The 24,042-nt window shown below is 34.5% G+C and overlaps 1 protein-coding gene and 1 long non-coding RNA gene across 8 annotated transcripts in view; one reads left to right on the plus strand and one right to left on the minus strand.

The window, feature by feature from the left end:
- The window catches only part of LOC309630481, a 600,204-nt gene that overhangs the window by 407,442 nt on the left and 168,720 nt on the right, over positions 1 to 24,042 (plus strand). The window lies entirely within an intron of this gene.
- GALNT13 (polypeptide N-acetylgalactosaminyltransferase 13) overlaps positions 1 to 24,042 on the minus strand; it is a 545,878-nt gene that overhangs the window by 193,051 nt on the left and 328,785 nt on the right. For all 7 annotated transcript variants that reach the window (XM_082395756.1, XM_082395754.1, XM_082395758.1 and 4 more), the window contains one exon: positions 16,593 to 16,710. In XM_082395756.1, coding sequence (XP_082251882.1) covers positions 16,593 to 16,710 — 118 coding nt within the window. The remainder of the gene's footprint in view (positions 1 to 16,592; positions 16,711 to 24,042) is intronic.

Genomic DNA, 24,042 nt, shown 5'->3' on the forward strand with positions numbered 1-24,042 from the left:
TGATTGCAGCTATAACATTTTAGTTTAAATGAAACTTCCTGTATAACTTGCAAAGCTGTCAAGTGCTTTTCAAATCGAAGGCCCGTGATAAATTTGAGGAGAGGGAATGACCTCTCTCCTCTCAAGCATTTTCCCTCAGAACTTGGCTGGCATCTACCGAGCAAATATTTACTAGCCATTGACTTTGTGTCAAGCACCATGCGGGGCTCTGGGGCATAGAGAAAGGACAATAAAACACGGCTCTCTGTCTTCAAGTAGCTCACAGGCCAGTCTAGGTGTTGTGAGTGTTAGGACTGAGCATATTAATGTCTAGTCATCAGTTTGCACTTGACAGTTGAAGAACTGTCTCTCATGCCTACAAGAAAAGGACTGTCTTAAGAGGTACTCACTTCAACCATAATCCCTTCATGGACAGAATTTTCTTTTCTTGGTTTTTAATCAGCTGGAGACATTTTGTTTTTTTATCAAGGACCTGAGACATTTTCATACAAAGCTATACATTTTGCTTCAGATAAAGAATTTCCCTTGGAAACACCTATAAAACTAGGATGCCATCTATGGAACACTATGATTCCCTTCCAAAAATCATCTTACAGGTATCTTTTTTTTGCTGTAAAATGTTTAGTGAGATAAATGTGAAACACATAAAAATACCCACATTGATATCACCTCAGGCGCTCATTACAAATACCCACAAAACTCACTATGAAGGGAAGTTATACTCTACTTTGACAGTTTTTAGTTTTTTAAAAACAAATTGGTAGTAGTCAATGTAGGTTACATTACACTTTAGAAGAAGAGTAAAGGAGGAACCATGAAATAGCAACACGTAGAATGTTACTTTGCTTCACAAACCAGGAGAAGGCAGTGCATGGTTTATTTCTCCAGATATAATGCTCAAAGCACAGGGAAGATAATTTCCTCTTCTCTGTTTCATTAAAATTGCAAGATGTCATCCTTAGGACATTTAAAGATTGTTTCATAGAGAACATCATTGCTCATTCAGATGCTTGCTGAAGAAGCTGCCTTTAATCCAAAACTGTCTCCTCTCATCAAGCTCCCAATATCAATCCCATCCTCTCTGTAGATAATCTTCCGCTTTCCACTTTTCTTGAGCTCAGAAACAGATGCTCCAACTTTCTATTCATTTCCACCTTGAAATATCTCATATAGCCTTAGCTCCTTCTCTCCATTTTAAGAAAGAGAGTCAACTCTCCAAAGTTAAATATCCTGCCTTTAGGACCTTAAACTCAAATAGAGGAATTGTAGACTAGAAGCAGAAGGTGTGGGTTTGATGCTCAGCCCTTACAACTTCCAGCCACATGACTTAGTTTCTTTGCAACTCAAAACCTTTAATTATAGAATAAGACAATAACAACGACTCACCCACAGTGCTCTGGTAAGAACATAGTGAAATAGTGAGCATAAAATTGTGTTGTAAACTAAAAAGTATTACACAGGTGTACTTTATTATATCTAGAATATTCTTCCAACATCTGTAGATATTTATCTCATCAGTTGTTCCTTTCTCTTTCTTCTTCAGTACCTTCTAGATTTTTAAATCCTTTCTATCATCTTACATTTACTTTATCTCCTATGATAAAATAAAAGAATAGCAAACATAAAATAATTACTTTGATCATATTTACCCCTTAAGTTACCATGCATTTTCTTTCCTGTTTGCTGAGAAACTTCTTAAAAAGTCTGGCTTTTCTCTACATTATCTTTACAATTCAATTTTCTTAACATCTTATATTCTAGTACCTCGATTCTATCATCTGAAACTACACATGAAACTTTTTATGAGCTCTCATTATTCTTTCTCACTTCTCTGCAGCATTTGACACTGTTGACAATCACCATAACATTCTAAGTTCTTCTGATATATATATTTGTTCTTCCCTGACAGCTTTGTCCTAGCGTTTGCTTTCTCTTTTTTTCTCCCACCCCTAAATGTAGGTGCTACCTAAGGACATGCCTTGCTATTCCGCCCTCTGTATTTTCTTTCTTGGCAAACATCCATTCTCATATGCTCATTAAGCTATCAATTCTGTAAAGCTAACTCTCAAATCTGTCACCTGCCTTATACTTTGCCTCCACTCTGTAACACACTTCCAACTTCCTCAGGTACACCTTCAACTTTCCATGACCTTAAAGAGTCAAGTTTCCATTCTGTCCCCCCAAAATGAAAAGAAAGCTTGTAGTTCCTGGGGTCTTCTCTTGCAGGGCCAGGGAAATGATCAAGGAGCACTAGTCTTTCATCAGGTCTAATTACCATTCATCATTACAGGGTTAGTGTGGGACATTTTACCCTTAAACAATTTATTTATAGATTTCTATCTTAATTCAGGAATTCCAGAGATTAAGATGATTTCTCAAACCCAAATAAAAATATAGAATATAAAGTTGGTTGACCAATTAAAATACAGAATTTAAAAACATAAATAAAACAAGGTCCTACTGTATAGCACAGAGAACTATATTCAATATCCTATGATAAACCATAGTGGAAAAGAATATAAAAAAAAGAATGTCTAATGTGTATAGCTGAGTCACTTTGCTGTACAGCAGAGATGGGCACAACATTGTAAATCAACTATACTTCAATAAAAAGATTAAAATAAAACAAATAAAATTTTGGTTGACCAATTAAAATAAAGAAAATATATAAGATCAAGACTGCATATCTTTGAACTATGAAATAATAAAAATGAGTAGAAAAGTGTAGTCAAATCTTTGACAATGGAGGAGCTCATGTAGAAACATGTTTTAGTATCCAGGCACATGATGGTGGCGATAGAGGAAGGTTACACCAAATTTTGATTTCAATTTTAGAGTCTTTTCAGTGTAAACCAGTGGTTGTTCGGTAATAAAATATTTTAAGAATTTTTAATTCATCAAGTTTGAATTTTTGCAGATATAGTGAAATTTTTCAACATAGATATATTTTTAAGAGTGATTTAAAAATCTATTTAAAAACTCCAACTACGTTTTCAATGGCACTTAAAATTCAATTTCATTGGTACATAATACTCAAATTCTGAACAGTTGGATCAAAGTCTTCCCTCCACATTATCTCGCACCCTCAAAAGAATCATTCCTGGCATCTAGAATCAGTTATTGCTGAAATCATTCAGTCTTATTTAAATAAATCTCATCATAGGTTTCCTTTTTAAACTACATTTCTGGTTGACTAGAACAACAGTGAAACGACTGGTAGTCATGTACTTAAGACAGACATCACTAAGAGTGACAGTATAATCATAGCTTAAGATGTTGTACATTTACTGCAGTAGTTACCATAGAGATTTAAATTTGGCTCTTTAATAAAAAGTACACGAATTTGATTTTGAATGTGTTCATTTTGGTTAGCAAGGTACACTAGGTTTCCTAATTGAATGAACATATATAGAAACAACAGTTTTGGAATTTTGTCCTAGAAATCTTCAAGGGGTCAAATATAGGTATATAAAAAAAATAATAGGTTCAATTTCTGGAGTTTTTAATGGATACTTCATTAACTCTGTCACGTGAAGTCTAGTTTGGCAAAATACATATTTAATGGCTTACTGATATTTTATTCTCAAGAGGGAAAACAAAAGGCAGGGGAACCAGACATTCTAACCTAAACATAGGAATGGCTCAAAGCACAAAGTAGGATCACAAGAGTAAAGATCTGAGATTTCACTGATTTCTGGCCCCTGTTCCTCTTCTGCCCTGCTGTCTATAAGGCAAGACTCCTGAATTTTTCATTTATAAATTCTTCCCTGGTTATCTTAGATCACAGAAATCTCTCCCTTCTTTGAACTTAATGAGTTTTATGTTTGCAACTTGAAATGATCCTAGATGCCATTATACTCTCCAAACTCTCAAACAATTTGGAGATGGTATACCTTGCAGATATACCATCCAGAGTGTCTAGTGCAGGTCTAGGTATATAATTATTTATATTGATTGATGGATAAGATGAGGGTAGATTGATACCTGACTGCTATAGAGAGGTAATCTGAAGTATAATGCAAACATTACAAATGCATTAAAGTTAAAACCAAATATATGGGGGGAGAAAAGCTACTGAGATCCATTACGATAATATGTGTAAAAGAATTCTATAAAGCGCTATTCAAATGTAAAGCCTCTTCAAAAAATAAACTCCTAGAGGAGTTTAGTTTGTTCAGCAAATATTGTTCTGAGAGAATAAATTGTTCTGAACTGTTGAATAAGAAAGCTTTCCCTCCCCCAAAGCATTAGGATATTTGTGCTCCTACAGACTTGGAATGAGAGTTGTAATACTCTGTCTTGCATTATGCTCTATATTGAATGTTCTCTTTGCAAAGCCTTGCACAGCTGGATTCTTCCTGTCAGTCTGGTCTCAGCTAAAACGCTTCCTTAGAATGGTCTTCCCTGACCACTCTAAGGTAATGCAATGCTCTACCTCTCATTTTACTTTCTTCAAGGCACTCATCTTGATCTGAATTTAACAGACTATTTTTCTGCTTACTCATTTATTGTCTATCATCTTCCTCTACCACAAGTTCTATCAGACCAGGGACTGATCTTCTACATGTCTGTATGTCCAACTACTAACAAATATTTCTGAGTTAATTAGTGAATTCTCCAAACTAAATTTACTTGCAAACTTTGTTTGAATTTAATGGCAGGTTTATTTCATTTCACCAAACCCAAGATATATAAATGATCCTTAAAATTTCAAAACTAGAAATATTTTTGGAAGTTATTTGCTTTAACTTTCCTGTTCCATTAAGAAAAAAAAATGGAACCTTAATTTGTAAAATAAATAGTTCAAAGTTAATTCACTGAGCACATATTTAGATACAAAAAGAAAGTTAAACATTTCATTATCAGAATATTTTAGGCACACTTTAAATGTAAATCAGCAGGATAATTGACTTAATTCTTAGCGCCATTTTGTATGATTAAGTACACTTAATGGGAAGCTTTAGTAAAATATGGCCATGGCAGAAAGTGTCAAATTTTTCTTTGCAATAATTCTGAGCACATTAAATTCTTCAAAAAGCACTTTTTATCACCATAAATTCAAACAGTTAAATTGAAGTCTTTCATATTCAGCATCAGAAGGATCATAAAGATTTTTATAGTTAACGTGAATATACATGGGATATCAGCACATTAGCAGAGAAGGATCAGAAAACAGTCAAAGAATTGTAGTGTGTTTCCCAAAAGTGACATTTCAGATATTTGTCTCTAATAAAGATTGTTGGTTTCTTAATGTGCTAAAACTCAGTAAAAAAGCTAGGTACATCTGGCTTATTGCTATTGCTATATACAGGGAAATTCCTCTTAGTATCTCTGAAATGTACCTGCATTTGTTAAAGAATAACATCATCAAAAATGTTTCTATCATAGTTCAGAAATCAATAGTTCCTCTTTCCTGTATCTTTATTTCCATTTAATGGTTTAATTCAAGAAGGCAGAAGAAAAATTTAGAGTGATCTTGCAGTAAAATTTATTCCCAATGAGTACTTCTGAATAAACCCTGTAAAAATATCACTCAACTCTGGTTTATATATTAATGGAAATAAAAATGTAGATTTTACAGATAACTGTTTTTATATCATTTTCATTCCATTTCTTTCTCATTTTATGCATTTCATTTCTATCTATCTTCAGAGTTTCATAGTTCACTAATTCTCCTAATTATCTGAGTCCCAACTCCTTCAGGATGTCTGGTGAGTATCTCTCACCACTCATTTGCAATAGAGATCATTTAAGTTGTAAACTTTAAAATCCATATATTTATTGTCACATTATATCCTTTACAATAACTACGAGACTTGAATTCTGAGTCTTCATGAATATTTAATTATTTGCACTCAGACCCACATACACATAAATTTAGATAGATAGGTAGATCGATAGATGATTGATAGACAGATAAATGGATAAAATAAACAGAGAGCAGACAGAATAAGTTGGACATTAGATGAGTATATTTGCAGGTTGACATATATAGTATATGTTTACATTTTCAGAGAAACACTCATAAGACTTTATGAGGTCATGAAAAAGAAGCAATGAATGTTATTGGTTCAAGAAGGTACTAAACTGTGAGTGGTACTAACAACCCCAAAGAATATTCTTCAAAAAAATCACTTTAAGAGATAACTAAGTGACCGTAAAAGGGAACCGGAAATTAATAACAAGTTCTAGTGTACCTAAGTCTCCTACAATGCCTTATATTTCTAAAACTAAGTATGTCTCCATGTAGTGTATGTTTACGAGGTGAAACATCACATAGATGACTATCCAGTGTAAGTCTGTTCTCATACTCTGCTTCAGTGAACTAGAAAGTTCAAGTGAAGAGGTATAGTTATGAAAATTACCAAGCCTTAGGCTATTATAATTTTAAAAGCAAAACAAGTTCTGCTAACATTTTCTAACACTATCCTAAAGTTTGATTAATATCTAATTTTCCTGTCGTTAACTTGTGCTTTCTAAGGGAACACGGGAAATCAGGTATGTATTGTACTTAACATTCAAAATAAAATTCTAACCCATTTATTTTGGAAAAATAGAGTTCTCTATAGACACCTTAATTAAATACCATTATATGATCCTACTGACCCAGTGTTCTAAAAATATATAATAGATGTAACATAGTCCCTAGAAACAAAGTCTCAGCTATCCCTTATCTAGAAATATTTTATTCGATAATATCAATTAAACAAAGGATAAGGAGACTGAATAAAGAGAGATGCTTAAACAACTGTTTAAGTTAGAGTGTTGGCCCACATGCCAGAAAATCTAATTGTAAGCACAGAAGCAAAAATTTTAAGCCATCTGCAATGTGTTTAAGGTTTATCCTGCACCAGATAGGTAACCTTAGAGTAGTTTGCTGGACTAAATCATTGATATTGGTTTATATTCTTTATGGAGGCTGTACATGAACATGATCTCTTGGACTTTTATGTCTAAGTTTATGACCTCTTAGACTTTTTAAAAAAAGAGGCTAATAAGGTACAAACTTTCAGTTATAAGATGAATAAATTCTGAGATCTAATGTACAGTATGGTGACTATAGTTAATAATGCTGTATTATATACCTGAAATTTGCTGAGAGTAGATCTTAAGATAACTATCTGAGGTAATGAACGTGTTAATTAGCTTGATTGTGGTAATCATTTCCCACATCACATATGTATAACATCATGTTGTAAACCTCAAATATATACAATTTTTGTCAGTTATACCTCAATAAATCTGGGGGGAAAAAGAGGCTAAGAAATCTCTACGTTAATATTGAGAGTACTTTATTATATTTAAATCAAACTATTTCACAAAACCATCTCCACCAAAATCGTGGATAACACATGAACTTAGTTAGATTAAGTTAACTTAACTAAAAGATTTCTATTATAGTCTGATTTCTATGACCAGCCAAATAAAACAAAAACAGTCAAGTTTTATATACTGATAGACAATCCAGTATGCTCAGATTTGCATGAATTAAGTTTAAATAAAAAGCAAAGAGTGCTAACAGAAATAATTCAACTAGACTTTTGTCAAAATTGATTCTATTTAACAAATTATTATGACTGACATTTTCATTTGTCAAAATTAGAACTGCATGGACATTTCTAGAAAATTCTTTACTTTCTTTTAATACTTTCAAAAGCCTGGGTACCACAATCCCCAAATATTTTCACCTCATTTACCATGCTATACTGTTCAATGAAAACTTCTGCCTTTCATTTTTCCATTATTTATTATGTCAACTCTCATTTCTTTTCTACTTCATTGCTTGTGCAATTTGGAAATAAATGGATTTCACATCATGAAACATTTCACTTGGTTATGTTCTTCAGATAAATATATTGCTGCTTACATAGTGACTTGGAAAGAAAGAAAATTGGGGCATTAAAAGTAATTCCACCCTGTTAATTAAACTATTGGTTGTTGACAAAACAGCTTATTTTTTAAGGGTAGTGATAATAATAAAATTAAAATGTCCACAGTATGGTACAGTTTATAAAAAATTCAATAAGTATTGTCTTATTTAATCCACATAGCTGTCCTGAGAAGTAGATTGTTAGAATCATATCAAGTGTATTTAAAAGAAACCAGGCTAAGATATAATGAGAATAATGAGAATCTCCCCTAAACTATAGAGGTCTACAGCTGACTAGTTACCATCAATTATAATTTTCCTTCATTTGTTTCTCTTTGGAAGATGCGTGTGTGTGTGTGTGTGTGTGTGTGTGTGTGTGTGTGTGTGTGTTAATACTTGATAGCTTTACTGAAGTATAATTAATATACATTGGACTGCATATATTTAAATTGTACCATTTGATAAGTTTTGGCATATGTGAAATCCGTGAGGCCATCCCCACAATCAAGATAACGCATGGGGCTTCCCTGGTGGCGCAGTGGTTGAGAATCTGCCTGCCAATTCAGGGGACACGGGTTCGAGCCCTGGTCTGGGAAGATCCCACATGCCGCGGAGCAACTGGGCCCGTGAGCCACAATTACTGAGCCTGCGCGTCTGGAGCCTGTGCTCCGCAACAAGAGAGGCCGCGACAGTGAGAGGCCCGCGCACCGCAATGAAGAGTGGCCCCCACTTGCCGCAACTAGAGAAAGCCCTTGCAGAGAAACGAAGAACATACACAGCCATAAATAAATAAATAAATAAAATTAAAAAAAAAAAAAAAAGATAACGCATATCTCCGTTAGCCCCCAAAGTTTTCATATGATCCTTTGTAATCCTTCCCTCCAGCTCTCCTCTCCCACCCCAATCTCCAGACCCTAGACAATTTATCTGCTTCCTGCCATTCACAGGTTAGTTTACATTTTCTAAAATTTTATGTAAATGGACTCATATTGTATGTTATCCTTTTGTCTGGTTTGTTTCATTCATTTGCAATTATTTCAAGATTCACAATGTTCTAGGGTGTATCAATAGTTCACTCACTTTTCTGACTAGAATTCCATGTATGGATAAATCATAGTTTATTCACCTTTGATGGAGATTTGCATGGTTTCTGGATTTTGGCTATTCCAAATAAGGCTACTATGAAAATTACTGTACATCTCTTTGTATGGACATGATTTCCTTTCCCTTGGGGAAATACCTAGGAGCTGTTTAAGAAATAGTAAAATTATTTTCCAGAGTTATTGTACCATTTTACCATTCCCACCTCAATTGTATGTGCTCTTCTACATCCTCACCAACATGGTCTTTTTAAATTTTAGCCATTCTGATACATGTGTAGTGCTATCTCATTATTTTAATTTCATTTCTCTAATAAAAAATAATGTTAAAGATTTTCTCATGTGGTTATTCGCCATCTATATACCTTCCTTAGTAAAGTGTCTCTTCAAATCATTGAGCTATTTTTCCTTTGGGTCTTTTTTTTTTTTTTTTTTGGGTACAATTCCATTATCAGATATATTATTTACTAACAACTTCTTCCTGTCAGTGACTTGTCCATTCAATCTCTTAACAGTGGCTTTGTAGAGCAAATTTTTTTTCATTTTGATGAAGTCCAGTTTATTGATTTCTACCTTTATGGGTTGCCTAATCAAAGGTCACAAAAATTTTTCTCCTATGTTTTCTTTAGAATTTCATAATTTTAGGTTTTACTTTTAAGTTAACTTTTTATATAGTGTGAGGTGTGCATTTTAGATACTTTTTCCACATGGATATCCAGTTGTTTCAGTACTATTTATTAAAAATACTATCCTGTTTCCACTAAATAGCCTTTGCCTATTTCTTTTAAATTAGTTGTCCATACACGTGACATCTTAATAGCATATGGAGTCTTCCAAATCATAAATGTATATATCTCTCTATTTTTGTAGTTCCTCTTTAATTTCCCTCAGCAATATATTGTGGTATTCAGAGTAAAGGTCTTTGCATATCTTTTGTCAGATTTATCACTATTTCATATTTTTTATTCTATTTTAAATTACTTTTTATTTTAATTTTGATTGTTTGTTACAGTATATAAAAATACAACAACTATAGTATTCCTGTATCCTGCAAACATAAGGTCATGTTTGTTTTAGTAGCTTTTTTTTAATACATTCTGTTGAGTTTTCTAGACAATCATGTCATCTGTAATGACCAGCTTACTTTCTCCTTTCTAATGTTTTGTTTATTCTTCTTGCCTTATTCCACTGCCTACAACCTCCACCGTAACGTTAAGTAGAAGAGGTAAATGCCAATGCCCTTATCTTTTCCTGATCTTATGGGGAAAGCATTCAGTCTTTCAACATTAAATATGATGTAGGACTTTTACAAAAGCCCTTTATCAGGTTGAGGAAGTTCCCTGTTATAATTAGTTTGCTCAGGGCTTTTTCTCGCTTCCTTTTTATTTTTTAATCAGGAATAGAATTTGGGTTTCATCAAATACTTTTTGGCATCTGTTCTGATGGTTGTTTGATTTTTATTTTTTTGGTTTGTTAATTTGGTGAATTAAGTTGACTGATTTTTGTATATTAAACCAGCCTTGCTTTCCTGGGATGAACTTCACTTAGTTATGATGTACATTCATTTTACATATTGAGAAGATTGATTTACTAAAGTTTTATTTAGAATTTTTGGATCTATATTCACGAGGGACATTGGTGTGTAGTTTTCAATTCTTGTAATGTCTCTTTCAAGCTTTGCTCTTTGAAAATGCTTACCTCATAAAATGAGTCAGGAGGTGTTATCTCCTCTTCAATTTTCTAAAACTTTGTACAGAACTGTTCTCATTTCCACCCAAAGCATGTGGTAGAATCCACCAGTGTGGTCATCTGGCAATGGAGTTTCCTCTGTGAAAAGGATTTTTAAACTACGAATTTATTTATTTATTTATTGCTGAATATATGATTATTGGGTTGATTTATTTCTTCTTGTGATTTATTTCTTCTTCTTTGATAGTCTTTGTTGTTTAAGGAAATGATCTATTTTATCAAAGTTGCCAAGTTTATTGACATAACACTGTAAATAATATAATTTTCTAATCCTTTACAGAATTGTAGAATCCATAATGACGTGACTGTTATCATTTCCAATGTTGGTAATTTGTATCTTCTATTTTTCCTATTAAGTGTGGTCAGAAATTTATCAGTTTTACTGATCTTCTCAAGGTAACAGCTTTTGGTTTACTCACTTTTATCTAAACTTTTCCTCTTTTATATTTCATAATTTCTGCTTTAATCTCTATTATTTCCTTTCTTACATACTTTGGATTTACTCTCCTCCTTTTTTTCCAGTCCCTAAAGGAAGAAGCTGAAGTCATTGATTTTAGATCGTTTATATTTTCTTCTTTTAATATAGACATTTAGTGCTATAAATTCCCCCTAAGTATTGCTTTTAGTGGCACCACAAACTTTGATATGCTTTATGTTAATTTTCATTCAGTCCAAAATACTATTACTCTTACTTTTGACTTCTTTCTGTTGCATGGCCTATGTCAAAGCATATTATGTAGTTTCCCAATATTTACTCTACACCATGCTCCACAAATCAGTGTGGTTGGAGGGTACAGGCATTATTGCTGGTCCTAAGTGAGCACTGGGGCAGTGAGACCTCTAAGATTTATGAGCTTTTTCCTCAAACTTGGGTCATCTTCTCACACATGTGCACTGTTCAGTATTCCATATTTCATGAGTTCTCTGTCTGTGCAGCTCTCTCCTCTCCATTACTCTGTCCACTAAATTCTAGCTGCCTTGAGCTCTCCAGACACTCAGGTCCATTTCCTCAACTCATGGAGTCCACTGGGATCTGGCTAAGTCTCCCTTCATGTTGCTGAAGTCTAGACACTATCTCAAGGCAGTAAGCCAAGGAAATTCAAGGGCCCTCCTTGTTTGTTTCCCATCTCTCAGAGACCATCATCATTTATGACTTACTGTCTGATGTCTTGAAACTCTTTTTCCATATATATTTTGTCCGTTTAAAAAATTGACTTAGGTTTGTCTGTGTGTGTGTATGTATAAATTCAGTACCTGTTACACCAACTCTAGATGACACTTTCCTGTCTTTTTTTTAAACTCAGTTGTTTTATTTAAGCCATTTTATGAGTGTAGGTAAACATTTTACACTGTAAGTTCTTAGAATGTCAGTGGTTATCTCAGAGGATGTTGCAGCAGTCTAAACAGAAAGGTTTTTTTTTGTTGTTGTTGTTGTTGTTTGTTTTTTTCTAAAATTTAATCTCTTTCTGGTCAGGAGAGATTTAGAACCACATACTGACTAACACTTAGAGCAGCAGTATTTTATATATGTATTGCATATTCTGGCTTTAAAGGGCTTTTCATGAACATTCTCTCATTTGATTATCTATGGTTAAGGCCTAGATGCAAACATACTAGAGCTTAGGAGACATGCTACCTTACCCAAACTCACACAGCTAATAAGTGCTAGAGCTAGGTCTTGAACCCAGGCTGCCTCGTTCCCAGACCATTCTTGTAACCACTAGTCTATGCTTCAGGGCAGTGGGACACTCTTCTGAGTCTTTTGCTGTCTTCTGACTCTTTTTAATGACCTCAGTTGGTTCTACAGTGACAGATTATCTCACATATTGTGCTCTTTTGGAAATAATGCTCTTGTGCTATTGCCTCATGCAAGGCAAGGATTTCAGGTGGTGATGCTTATTGGGTGGTACTGATAACATCATGGATATTATTCAAAGACAGATGAGTGGCTCTGTGTGCAATGGATAGTGCATTGGACTTCTAAAGATAGATGATACCTTTGATGATAAATTCATACTATACTGGGTTAATTTTGTCATAAACTATTTTATATGAATATTCATTTCTGAGTTCTTCCTGTATAAAATTTCAACCCCTAACAATTTGCAAGATCTACCATTTCATATTCCTCTTCTCTTCCTTAGTTTTTTCTCTTTAACACTTATCACCAGTATATATATATATAATTTATTTATTTATTTATTTTTGGCTGCAGTGGGTCTTTGTTGCTGCGCGCGGGTTTTCTCTAGTTGCGGCAAGTGGGGGCTACTCATTGTTGTGGTACGCGGGCTTCTCATTGTGGTGGCTTCTCTTGTTGCGGAGCACAGGCTCTAGGCGCACGGGCTTCATTAGTTGCGGCATGCAGGCTCTAGAGCGCAGGCTCAGTAGTTGTGGTGCACGGGCTTAGTTGCTCTGTGGCATATGGGATCTTCCTGGACCAGGGCTGGAACCCATATCCCCTGCATTGGCAGGCGGATTCTTAACCACTGCGCTACCAGGGAAGCCCTATTACTAATATATTAATGTATTTTGCTTCTCTTGTTTATTGTCTTCTCCTTCACTAAAATATAAGTTCCGTAAGGACACATGGTTTTGTCTATTTTGTTCACAACTGTATGCCCTGTACCTATTGAGTAGGAAATCAATAATATCAGTTAAAATTTACATTTACATCTTGGAATTTATGTTATTTTGATGATTGTTGTGTAAAGGAGTGGAGAACAGTATCTGAGACTAAGTTTTCAGGAGCATTAGGATCTACTTGTACATATTCTCACTGCTATTGGACATGTATTACCCGTAAGAGGCTAAAGCGTATAAGAAGAAGATAAGTCACTAGATGAGACAACCGTCTCGGCATTGTTCAGGAAGATCGCATTTGCATGTTAGCTTCTCCCCTCTCTCCTGATAACACCATCAGCTGTCAGGGCTGTCATGTTAGGGAGGGATGGACCTTTATAGGGGAGGTAGTGGTACAGTAATTAGCAGCACGGCCACTGGTCTCAGAATGCTGGGGTTCAATTTTCAACTATTCTACTTACTAGCTCTATAAATATTAGAAGTCACTATTATTTTATGCCAAGAATTTTTATCCAGAGACTTCAAGGGATTTTTCAACACTTTGAAACTGTGTTCAAACCTATTGTGTGTAGGAGACGGATGCATCTTTCTTGGGGGGTCTACAGTTTTCATCAGATATTCAAGGTCTGTCAGTACTTACAATACTCTGGGCATCAAAGATCAAGTGATACTGTTATAAATAAATCCCCCAAAGTGTATTCTTTTGAATTGGCTTAAACTCCCATAAGGCCAGCCAGAGTACTAGTTTTTTGCAGGAATTTAATATTTCTATGTTTTTCATCCTCAAATCTACATAGACCAGAGCTATAAGACAACTATAACTTTACTATTATTATAATCACCTTTTCACAGTTGAGGTTAAGTAATTTGCCTATACTAACATGATGGAGACAAGAAAACCTCATACATAAATCTACAAAAAAAATGATCACATTTTACTGTCACTGATACCTATGTACCTCTTCTTTGAGATGTGCTTCCCTGAGAGTAAAAGCATCAGGCCTTCTTCACTTTGGCAATCTCAGGATCCGGAAAGTGTAAAGGACATACTACATGTTCAATATATGTTTGTTGTATAATAATTAAGCTGGATATTAGACATAGATCTTCTGATTATAAATCTCCAACATATTCTCATTTCCTGAAGTCACACATCTTGTTATGAAATTAATCTAAAGGAGAGTGTCATCCCTTTGCTAATGTACTGTTCCAGCGTTTTCTCTCACTCAATGTCTTCCTCAGCCAGGGTACCAACTATTAAGCTAACACATATTCATGTCATAGAAAGAAAAGTAAAGTAAAACATGAATCAAGAGTCTAATAAAAAGCAAAATATACATTTTGTTTCTATTGATAGCATACGGAAACTAAATCAAAGACCAATCACTTAGGAGTACTTTATCTCTTAATAATCTCAAACAACCAATCACAGAAAACCTCCTGTGTTATTATTTAGTGATCTGATCATTCTTATGGCCTCTAGTTGCATTCACTCTGTTCACCTGGTATCTGCATCACATACCATATTTTCAAATCTTCCTTTCTGATACCTTAATATCTCTGTTGTATTTCCTGATCATGTTCTCCTGGCATATCATATTATTCCACTAAATTCCTTCCTAATACATTCCTCCCTGACACATCTTTCAATCAGTTAGATGAAGAGCATCCATCTAATCTGGGAGTTCTGTGATGAAAGTAAGGGGAGTCTACTGGCAGAGAATCAAGCTTAACAGGTGAGCAGGAAAGAGGTGAATAAGAATGTTAGGAAAGAAGGAAAAAAAGATGGGTAATAGGATCACTAGGTAAGAGTAGTATTGCTATGTTAATTTTTTTCCTTATGAATTTCCAGCACAGCATCCAAGGAATATTGGTTAATGAATGTGTAAATGCTCTCTTCATTAAATCTAAGGGTAAGAGAAAATTATTTTTCAGGTCTTGAGTATACTATCTTTCCTTTCTTCCCTCCTCCCTACCTCCTTCCCTTCTTTCTTTTCTCTTCTTCCTTTTAAACTGTCAGCTCTTATATTCTGCACTTTGAGAACTACATTGAGTAAAAAAGTTGGGTCCCCAAATGTCCCAAAGATTGTGCAAAGATGTATTCTGTACTTCATAACAAGAAGACATTCCTAGGTATGCTACTAAGTCTTGTGGAGCAAGCTCCATCCGACTATGAGTATATAAGCAAATATGGGAAGAATAAAATTTCATTAACTGATGATCTTCTTCTCAGACATTGGACTATTAGGAAGATTTATAGGCAAAAAGTTGTATAACAAGGACATCCTAGTCCTTCTAAAATAAGTCAGATTATCCAAGATCCATTAAATTCCACATTATATAAATTCAAAGTAATTCTTATTCTCAAATTTTGACATTTGCTTACACAACATCAAACATATTTATATTTGTGAAAAACAAAGTTTACTTTCTAAATAAGAAATTAAAAGGTATAACTCTTGAACTTCATAGATTAATATATCTAAACTCTAATAATTTTGTTGTGCAAATAATGCCAGCAAAACGATACAGTGTTTCAAATCATTCAGGTTAAATTATAGGAAAGAAAAAACAACAGTATTATTAATTTAACTCATTTTTTAAATGATACTGAATGTGGTTTGAAGAAAAAAACAGTATGCTATCCCTTATTATTTCTTAGTAAGAAGGAACATTTATCTGTATTTAAAATTTTTGAATGTAATAATATATTAAAATTATTCATATGCTTCCTAGTATTGGTTATACGAGGGATTAATTCTTAATTTTTGTTTACTTGGAAGGCCATTTAATAAGTGCATTTGCATTATTAAAACTGATTTATCAAACAATAATGTCTATGATTGTGAAAACAGTCATGTTACTTGAATTACCCAGAATTCCTTTGACCACAGGTTATTCTTAAAGGTATTTGAGAATAACCTCAAGCAGCACTTGCAAATTCAGATATCATAAACACTTCCAAGTTTCAGTTCAAAAACACAAAGTGATTTCATAGGATAATGCTTTATTAAAAAATAAAGCCCGTCTTTTTAGAAAAGCCCTAGTGTCTTTGAATTATGTATAAAAGAATTATTTTGAAAACTTAAAAATTGCCTCTAATTTCCCATTTAACAGTAAATATTGCATGCAAAAAGACTCTAGCAGAGTTCCTAAACAAGTATTAAAATGACCAACTGATCAGTAATTTCTATCACTTTACAAAAAATATTTGACAGTAAATTACTGAGTCTATATGTGCATGTTACAGCATAGTATGTTCAGAGTCAAAAAATAAAGTAAAATGCAATTACCCTAAAAGACATTTCAAGATTCTCTCCACCCCAGATATCCATTCCTGCATCGTAAGTTCCTATCTCTTCAAAGTAGTTTCTGTCAATAGAAAATAGGCCACCAGCCATAGTAGGGGTCCTAGTTGAAAAAAAACAAAAAGAAAAGAATATCTTTTGAAAACAATGTGTGGAGTTTAATGAGACTACAGCAAATATTTTTGAGACATTTTAAATTAAAAAAATAGTACTCAAAAATCTCAAACTGGAAACATAAAGCCAAGTTGTTAGAGGTTTTAAAATTAATAAAGAGCATTTTATTTCACACTTTCTGTAAAACTATATCTAGATTAGTCTATATGTTTCTTATAGGTGATCAAACAGATACAAGGAAGGAACACTGGCCATTTAAGACAGAGGCATATACATCCTTTCTGAAAGGCATAGTGAAGAGAAGTTAGGGCTCTTAGCACTATTCGTAAAGAGATGAACTGGTCATGAAACTACCAATTGTCTTTTGTCACCTAATTATAAATTATTTTAATATGAACTCTAGAAACATATAGAAGTGGTTTCTCTATGAAAAGATCTATAGCCTATTTAAATATGAAAAATATTAAATGCTGTAAAATGTTTATAGGCAATAAGTATCTAATGATAGTTACATAAGTATCATAAGTACCATAGAACTTTATATCTAATTGTTTACAGCTGCTTACCTAATTAAAATGATAGAATGAATCATATAACCCTATGGATAAACATAAATCCTGTATGCTATTCACAGGTTTAGAAGGACAGTTGGCCAAGATCCAAACCTTTTTACTAGGAATAAATATTTTTGGTTCTCATATTCAAACTTTCTCTATAGAAACTAAGAAGTCAGGTGTTAAGTTTTAAAAAGAATAATTAATTTTTAATTTGAAAAGTTTCATTAAAATCAGTGGTTAATGTGTGAACCACACAAGTCTTTCTGTATAAGCAATGTGAACTGAAACTGAAAAAGAAAGTTCTAGTTGTTCACAAATGAATCTATACTAGCAATGATTATTTTTGAATAGAGGTTTTCAACCTTTGTAGCACATTAGCAGCACCTGAGGCAACTTTAAAAAATACATTTCCATGCTTGGGTGCCACTCTCTGCAGGTTTAGATTTAATTGGCCAGGAGTGCGGTCAGATCTTTGATATTGTATAAAGTTCCCAGATAAGTCTACTGTGCTGCTAAAGAGGAGAAATTGATCTAATAACTTAGATTTGGAATGCTCATCCAGGTACAGTTGACCCTTGAACAACATGGACTTGAACTGCTTGGGTCCAATTATATGCAGATATTTCTCAACAGTAACTACTACAATACTACACAACCCATGGTTGGTTGAATCCTCTGATGTGGAGAAACCTTGGATACCAAGGGCTGACTATAAATTATACTCAGATTAACCCCTGAGTTATTCAAGGATACTTTGAGATTGTTAGAAAACCAAATGTTCTATTTTTCTCAAAATTATATCCTCTTCTGCCACAGGATATGATCATGTTTTCTAACTGAACAGTGTAGCTCATTGAAAAACCACCAAATAATATTGTACTTGGATATCTACAATATCACAGAGTTCTCTATTTCTCCCAGTGCTCTCACTGTTTTATACTCAGGTAATTAACTGTCCATCAGTTGGAGTAGCAGAGCCTCACTTGGTCTGAGCTGTTTTATTACTTTTGGTCTTGCTGGCTTCCTATCAAGAACAGTATCATTGACCTACCGAGTAATAAAGAGAAACACTAACAAAGCTAAGCAGATGGTAATTACGGACTAGCCATGACCCTCACCTGATTGGAGTTTTGGAACTCCATGGAAATAACTGTATAAGGTATTATAGTGCTGAATAGTCTAATGAAATGAGGAACAGAAATTGCTGCAATTATCCTATCATAATGTAACCAGGTGCTTAAGAATGTTAAGGATGCATTTTTAACAATTAGAGTGCCTGTTCACTTATCTATGTACTAATAGGGAACTAATGCATTTAACTTAAATACATGTATTGAGTTTCATCTTAGAGTTGGTGATAATTCCTACAAATATGTGAGAAATATATTATAAATGGCTACAATTAATTATATACTTAACCATAAAAATGACTCAAATAAGTTTTACTTTTAGTTGAAAAGTAACAAAAGCTTAAAAAAATATTGCTCAAAAAATTCCTGTATTTTCTGAAGATGGATGTTCCTAGGGAGAATTTTTTTTTTTTGTATTTGCAATGTCAGTTAGCTCTCTCAAACAGTCCAGAGATGGTGTCTTAAATAATATCTACAGCCACAGACAGTGCTGTGTAGCATGTTCTGTTCTAAGTTAACTGCTCTGTAATGTCCCCCCATGAACTATTTACATATTCCTGTGCAGACCTTAAGTTTTCAGGGTACCTAGAAAATTAAAAACCTTGATTATAGTTGAGTTAGCTAAAATTGTCTTTTTAAGGTTGTGTCTCTGCAATGTCAGACCAATCAATTCCATCAATTTTATTGGGGGAAATATAATCAGCCCAATGGCTGCAAATATTACCTACCACACAGTAAGTAGGTGAAGATGAACTGAGTTAATAGAACTGAAGCACTTGGCACAGCACTTGGTACATTATAAATAGTTAATAAGGCTGGGTAATACATCTTTCTTGTTGTTGCTGATATTAATCATTCAATCAAAATCTTAAGTGTCCTTCAATTAATTTTGGCTCCCCATATACATGTTCTCATTTTGGATTTCAAAATCATTTAAAAACACTTCAGATCCAAGGGGTTGAACTCTGAAATCTGCCTCTCTGAACACACCTTTTAATTTTTTAACCCCTCCTATTTCAATCCTATGGAAGTCACTTTTTATCCTTCATTGATGGTTATCATTCCTTAGCTACTCCATACTCTCACAGAATAACTCCCTGCAGAAATTGCTTCCCTCCTCCCAACCCCTGTCCAAGACCCTGCCATGTCAGTGAGCACCTAGCTGAGCACCCTAGGTTCTCTGTCCTTGCCTGACTGACCCCATTCTCTTTTTATAAATATTAGTTCCTGGGTAAACTTACCCTTCCTCATCTACCTCTGCTCCTAAGACCTAGAGAATCACTAAAAAAGTAATAAGCTGAGGTCATCTGGTCCCGCTACAAATCCATGTTATTGACCCTCTGCAAGTCCACAAAGATCTAACAATCCTTTTACCTCTATTTGTTCACTTGTCTCATTTTTAACTGAATATTTTCCAAAAGTTATGGACTCTTCTCAAGAAATTGAAGATTGAGGCAATGCATAAAATCTAAACTCTCTCAATCATGAACTCTTAACCTCCCTCAATCTCTACGTTAATATGTGTGTTTCTCAGGGCCTCTTCCTTCCTCTTGTCTCAGAGAAAACAATGTCTCCTTTCCTCTCACTGTGGGATAGCATTCACCCTTTTGCCCTCAGCCAGCTCTTTTCTGACTCTAAGCATACTTTTTTTTTGCTTTTATTACCCCTTGATCTACTGAGATTTGCAGATATTGTGCATTTTACAAATTGAAGGTTTGTGGCAACTCTGAGTCGAGTAAGTCTATTGGCATCATTTTTCCCACAGCATTTGCTTACTTCATGTCTCTGTGTCATTTTGGTAATTCCACACTATTTCAAAACTTTTAAATTATTATTATATTTGTTGTGCTCATCTGTGATCAGTGATCTTCGATGTTAACTATTGTAGTTAGGTGCACCACGAACCACGCCCATATAAAACAGTGAACCTAATCAATAAATGTTGTGTGTGTCCTCACTTCTACACCATCCGGCTGTTCCCCTGTCTCTCTTCTTTTCCTTGGGCCTCCCTATTCCCTGAGACCAATTAATAATCCTACAATGATCTCTAAGTGTTCAAGTGAAAGAAAAAGTCCTACATCTCTCACTTTAAATCAAAGGCTAGAAATGATTAAGCTTAGTGAGGAAGGCGTGTTGAAAATCGAGATAGGCCTAAAGCTAGGCCTCTTGTGCCAAACAGCCAAGTTGTGAATGCAAATGGCAAGTTCTTGAAGGAAATTAAAAGTGCTACTCCAGTGAACCCATGAATGTTAAGAAAGCAAAACAGCCTTATTGCTGATATGGAGAAAGTTTGAGTGGTCTGGATAGAAGATCAAACCAGCTACAAAATTCTCTTAAACCCAAGCCTAATCTAGTGCAAGGCCCTAACTCTCTTCAATTCTATGAAGGCTGAGAGAGGTGAGAAAGCTGCAGAAGAATGCTTCTAAAGCTAGAAGAGGTTGGTTTATTAGGTTTAAGGAAAGAAGTTGTCTCTATAACATAAACCTGCAAGGTGAAGCAGCAAGTGCTGATGTACAAGCTGCAAATTATCCAGAAATCTAGCTAAGATAATTATTGAAGTTGGCTACACTAAAACACAGATTTTCAATGTAGATGAAACAGCCTTATATTGGAAGAAAATGCCATCTCAAGACTTTCATAGTTAGAGAGGAGAAGTCAATGCCTGACTTTCAAAGCTTCAAATGATAGGCTGACTCTCTTGTTAGGAGCTAAGGAAACTGGTGACTTTAAGTTGAAGCCAATGCTAATTTACCATTCTGAAAATCCCAGGGCCCTTAAGAATTGTGCTACATCTACTCCACCTGTGCACTATAAATGGAACAACAGAGCCTGGATGATAGCAAATCTGTTTACAACATGGTTTACTGAATGTTTTAAGCCCACTGTTGAGACTCACTAAGGTGAACCTGGTCACCTTAGTGCTCTAATGCAGATGTACAACAAGATTATGTTGTTTTCATGCCTGCTAACACAACATCCATTCTGCAGCCCATGGCTCAAGGAGTAATTTTGACTTTCAATTCTTATTCTTTAAGAAACCCATTTCATTAGGCTATAGCTGCCATAGACAGTGATTCCTCTGATGGATCTGGGCAAAGTTAATTGAAAACTTTCTGGAAAGGATTCACCCTTCTAGATGCGATTAAGAACATTCATGATTCATGGGAAGAGGTCATAATATCAACATTAATAGGAATTTGGAAGAAGTTGATTCCAACCTTCAAGGATGACTTTGGGAGGTTCACGACTTCAGTGTAGGATGTAACTGCAGATGTGGTGGAAATAGCAAGAGAACTAGAATTAGAGATAGAGCCTGAAGATGTGACTGAATTGCTGCAATCTCATAACAAACCTTTAACAGATGTGGAGTTGCTTCTTATGAATGAGCAAAGGAAATAGTTTATTGAGATGGAATCTACTCCTGGTGAAGAGTCTGTGAAAACTGGGAAATGACAACAAAGGATTTAGAATATCACATAAATTTAGTTGATATAGCAGTGGCAGGATTTGAGAGGATTGACTCCAATTTTGAAAGAAGTCCTATGGATAAAATACTATCTAACAACATTGCATGCTACAGAGAAATAATTTGTGAAAGGAAGAGTCAATCGATGGGGTAAACTTTACTGTTGCTTATTTTATGAAATTCCCACAGTCAGCAGGGATCAACACTGAGGCAAGACCCTTCACCATCAAAAGATTATGACTTACTGTATGCTCAGATAATGGTTAGCATTTATTAGCAAGTATTTTTTACCTAAGGTATGTATATTTTTTTAGACACAATGCTATTGCACACTTAAAAGACTACAGCATAATGTAAACATAACTTTTAAATGCACCAGGAAACCAAAAATTTGTGTGACTTGCTTTATTGTGATATTCGCTTTATTGCAGTGGTCTGGAACCAAACCCACAATCTCTGAGCTATGCCTGTACTCTTTCAGCTATTTGTTCATTGACTATTACATTTGTGTTTTATGTCTTTGATTTCTAGATTGTCCCCTTGAGCTTACAAAACTGCTCAACTAAGTTCTACCCTAAACCATAATACATCTTCACTCCATCCTACTACTCATTCAAACCAGGGACATATATTTTCTATTCCCTTTACTGGTGACCTTATTGAAAGGATACTTTCTACATACTCCCTCAACTCCTCTTGACCTTCTCACTAGAATCTGGATCTTGCTCCCATCTCTATAATAACCTCTTTCTGAAAGGGCCCATTGATTATGAACTTCAACAGCCTTTCCTTGCCTTCTTCCTTTGAAAGCATTTAACACAATTTACCGACCTCCTTGCTTAAATTCTTTGCACTTCTGACTCCCATTGCATTGTTCTAGAGAGGTTTTTCCTTCTATCAGTTTAAATATTTATTTTATGATGCTTATTGATTCCCCTTCCTCTTCCTTTCCCTTGCTGGCTATCAGATCTCAGTCAAGCTCTTAGTTTCACATCTGTGACATGAGTATAATATACCAGTACAGTATTGTTTTGCAGATATATGTGCTTAATAATTATCTTATTTTCCCCAAAATGTAGTCTTCTCAAGGGTCTCTCAGTGGCACTTTTCTCTTTCTAACTCTTCACCTGTATCAGATCATCGGTCATATGCCTTTAACCATCACCTCTATGAGGATGACTCCTGATCTATGTTGTCTTTTCTCTCTTCCCTCCTCTGCATTGGTTGTGCTTTTCTAAGTACTCACTAGATGTTTACTTAAAAAACTCCTTCTGACTCTTCTCAGTGTATGTAACATAGAACTGAGAATGTGCTACCACATCTGTTTCTCTTTCAAAGTCCTCTATTTTTCTCTAGCGTCCTAAGACTTTATTCATCAGACCTTATTTCATCAAACCACCTTCCAGCACCTTTTTCTTTTTTGCCTCATTCGGTCATTTCCCAAATACTTCCTTTTTTTTTCTTAAGTATTTTTGACACTTATCTCTGTTACCATGGTCACTTTCCAATTTTAGTCCTTTTATTTCTAACCATTTGTTAATGGAACTCTCTTGCTTCTAGAGTCTGCTACTTCTAAAATGTATCCTACAAATCACTGCCAGATTAATTTCTCTAAATCAGAATTCCTCTGAAACTGTTAACCAGATGTTCCAAAACCTATTTTAATAAATTCCAGCTTTTTATCTTGGCAGCAGGGATCTGGACCTACCCAATGAGCTCCTCCATTCCTTTTAACTATTTATCTGTACTTAAAGTGTTTAGTTATACCAGTAAATGCTTCATACTTTCCCACCTTGGTGCATTTGTTCACATCAATTTGCCACTTGAATTTTCCTTTGTAAACTCCCCTTATATGTTCAAACCTGCTCCATTCTTAGGTCAATGCAAAGTTTATATATTCCATACAGGCTGGCCATAGTACAAGCCTCTTCCCCCCAGTTTGGTTGTAATCTTTCCCTTCTACCTTGTACTATAGCACTCTGTTTCTCTCAAGGCAATTGTCACTTCTTATTGAGTATTATGAATATGGAGTATTTGCCTTCCATGTTTGAAAGTCAAAATTACCTGCAATTTTATTTCTGAAATTGCAAAAAAAATTCTTTGCTTACATCTGCTAAATTGATAATAAAGATGCCTTCACTAATTCTAGGGTGTTTAAAGACCTTATC

The sequence above is a fragment of the Balaenoptera borealis genome (genome assembly GCF_965194805.1).
Source record: "Balaenoptera borealis genome assembly, chromosome: 6".
NCBI lineage: Eukaryota > Metazoa > Chordata > Mammalia > Artiodactyla > Balaenopteridae > Balaenoptera > Balaenoptera borealis.